Raw genomic sequence first — 1,599 nt, 5'->3', positions numbered from 1 at the left:
ATTGGTAGCATATAGGGGTTGGCATGCAGGAAGCCTTGGGGTTCAACCCCAGCACTTCAAAAAGCAAACCAGTCAAAAAAAGAGAGAAAGAGGAGAGAGAGATAAAAAGCAAACCAGCCAACTAACAAGTGAGCACATAGTTGCTTCTGTAGGCTAAGGATTTAATAAGATGAACATTCATTCATAAGACTGAGTGCTCTGCTTGACACACTGTAGGCACTCTTTAATTGGTAGTTGTGCCGTGTGTGTGTGTGTGTGTGTGTGTGTGTGTGTGTGTGTGTGTGTATGTTGAAGACTGAACCTGGGGCAATCTATCATTGAGCTCAACTTCATCCCCTGTGATTAGTCTCTAATTTTAATTTAACAAGCATGTTATTTATGAATGTTTTTATGTAAATTTCTCATTAGGCCTCACATCCATTCAACCCCATTTTTGATCTTTGTATGAATATTTTCCATTATCATCCCATTCACTGGAAATGCTGCCAACTCAAACGGTGCAATGTAAGGTTCTGGAATACTCGGCTGCTTCCAGCCCAGCCGGGTCTCCAGACCAACCCGGCCCACTAGGCCACGGCAGGCAGGTCCTTGCCTCTACGCCGGGCTGCTCAGCGCCATCTTTGAACCTGGAGCCCACGCCTCACTTCCGCTCTTTTCCTTATACCACAAAGAGCTGTTCCCGACCCCAAAACGGCCTCTGGGAATAGGACAATCCCAAACCACTGCCGTTTTGTTGTATTGACTGATAAATATCTTCATTATTTTTCTTCTGGGCCTTAAAGACGATGCTGTAACCAGTTCAAAAACGGCGCCCACAGCTTCACTTCCTCTTTTTCGACTTCCGCTTGTGGGGGCGAAGCCCGCAAAGGTCACGCTCCAGGGCGCAGGCGCGAGAGGGCGGGGCCGTCGCCATGGCGATGCGCGCGTCGCCCAGGCCTTCTCGGCGGCCTGGAAGCGCTGGAGCTGCTGCGCTGGCTGCCGGTGGGGCTGGGGGCGCGGAGCGGCGGGGGCGGCCGGCGCCTCTTCAGGATGAGACCCTGGGCGTGGCGTCCGTGCCCTCGCAGTGGAGGAGCGTCCAGGGCATCCGCGGGGAGACGGTGAGGGCGCCCGCCCGTTAAGGGCAGCGCGGACAGGAAGGCTGGACGCATCGTTGTGTTTTCAAGAGTTAATTCAAAAAGTAACTCAGGATGCTTTCCCGTTAGACTTTCCCCAGTCTCTGAGGAGAAAGAAACCAGCCAACTAAACCAAACAAGCAACAACAACAAAAGCAAACCAGGCCACAAAACTCTTAGGGGTTGCATGTTGTTGTTAAGTGACATTTATTTAATTTATGTGGTGGAGCATGCATGTTGCCACAGCACCTGTGGAGGTCAGAGGATAACTTTGCACAAGTTAGTTATTTCCTTGCACCACGTGGGTCCTGGGAATCCAACTCATGGTGTTATGCTTGGCTAAGTGCCTTTACCTGCTGAGCCATTTTTGGAAGGATTTTTTTTGTGAATGGCAGTTTTTAGGCATTTCAACGAGACATTGGTTTTTGCAAGGATCAGACTGCACCCTAAGGGCTAGCTTGAATGATTCCTCCCCCCCCCCCCCCCC

The 1,599-nt window shown here is 50.8% G+C and overlaps 1 protein-coding gene across 1 annotated transcript in view; it reads left to right on the top strand.

Annotated features, from left to right (window-relative positions):
* Positions 1 to 894: 894 nt before the first annotated feature.
* Wdr34 (WD repeat domain 34) overlaps positions 895 to 1,599 on the top strand; it is a 15,488-nt gene continuing 14,783 nt past the window's right edge. The window contains exon 1 of the mRNA XM_031369633.1: positions 895 to 1,097. Coding sequence (XP_031225493.1) covers positions 912 to 1,097 — 186 coding nt within the window. The 5' untranslated portion in view covers positions 895 to 911. The remainder of the gene's footprint in view (positions 1,098 to 1,599) is intronic.

Source organism: Mastomys coucha, unplaced genomic scaffold, assembly GCF_008632895.1.
Source record: "Mastomys coucha isolate ucsf_1 unplaced genomic scaffold, UCSF_Mcou_1 pScaffold15, whole genome shotgun sequence".
NCBI lineage: Eukaryota > Metazoa > Chordata > Mammalia > Rodentia > Muridae > Mastomys > Mastomys coucha.
The sequence above is the reverse complement of the archived record's forward strand: the minus strand, read 5'-3'. Positions and strand labels throughout refer to the sequence as shown.